Below are 1,151 nucleotides of genomic sequence, written 5' to 3' on the forward strand. Positions count from 1 at the left end.
TGTGTGTGTGTGTGTGTGTGTGTGTGTGTGTGTGTGTGTGTGTGTGTGTGTGTGTGTGTGTTTGTGTGTCGCGTTTAGGAGGCGGGACCAACAAAATAGCCAGTCTCACCCATAGACCCAGACGAAATCTGGAATAAAGGTACAGGTATTCATTTGTCTGTCTCGTACAGCCTTCCACCTCCGCCCCCAATCCCAAATTTCATCATGGGCTCCGAGAAGGCTGAGTATAGTTATTGTTTTCAGGCGGTTCATTCACAAGCGGATCATTCATTATTTCCACGTCAAATCTGACCAATAGCACGTCAGATTTCATAAACCCTCTGTTTCTCAGACTTTTACGATCCAGTGGTACTTTATAGCCTCTGGTCCACTCATAAAGACTGTCCGAGGTAGAATCGATTATCCCAGTTCTTCCTCCAACGATCCAAGACTCAACATTCGGATTACTCGGATCCACGAGTTTGATACTCGTCCGAACTCGGACCGACTCGGGACCGTCAGCGCCAAAGAAACAGAGATATAGTCCGATCTCTACCGAGTCCCAAGTTCTTCCGATCCCATAAGAGCCGCGGAATCCTAGGTGGTGTAAATACCAGTCCTGGCTGTAAACTTGGCTTAAATCGTCAGCTCCGTTGTGGGTATGAATGTTATGCACACGGAAAAAGTAGGAACAATTTTGATGTCGTCTGATCCCACGGAACGGAAGGGACATCGAAGGCAGAGCAACTTCATCTGCTGCTGGTGAGAAGCTTCTCCTGAAGAGATTGTCTCCCCCAATCAGAGCCAAGAGATGTGTGTTGGTCCTCTGTAGCTCCAGTAGGTGGCTCTGGAGTTCGTGTTGTCCTCGGAGAATTGTCGCCACTGTGTCTCTAAAGTCCTTTCTCTGGTCTGAAAAAGTAAAATGCGCAACAATGATCATAATAATATACTGAAAAAAACACACACCCTCAACTCATTTCAGCAATTAAACGAACATATATAGAATATGATCAAATTTCTAATGACATCACCGACATGCATGCATGCACGCTCGCACGCACTCATGCATACAGTCTACACTCTCTCTTTTTCTCTCCCTCTTTCACACACACACACACACACTCTCTCTCTCTCTCTCTCTCTCTCTCTCTCTCTCTCTCTCTCTCTCTCTC

The 1,151-nt window shown here is 46.4% G+C and overlaps 1 protein-coding gene across 1 annotated transcript; it reads right to left on the reverse strand.

The window, feature by feature from the left end:
- Positions 1 to 14: 14 nt before the first annotated feature.
- On the reverse strand, positions 15 to 890 carry LOC106012567 (the record flags this gene model as incomplete). The annotated part of the gene is given in 1 exon segment (XM_013085883.1): positions 15 to 890. A coding segment is annotated over 1 exon segment (688 nt), but the record flags the coding sequence as incomplete, so codon positions are not given.
- Between the last annotated feature and the right edge of the window lie 261 nt (positions 891 to 1,151).

Source organism: Aplysia californica, unplaced genomic scaffold (assembly GCF_000002075.1).
Source record: "Aplysia californica isolate F4 #8 unplaced genomic scaffold, AplCal3.0 scaffold00416, whole genome shotgun sequence".
Lineage (NCBI taxonomy): Eukaryota > Metazoa > Mollusca > Gastropoda > Aplysiida > Aplysiidae > Aplysia > Aplysia californica.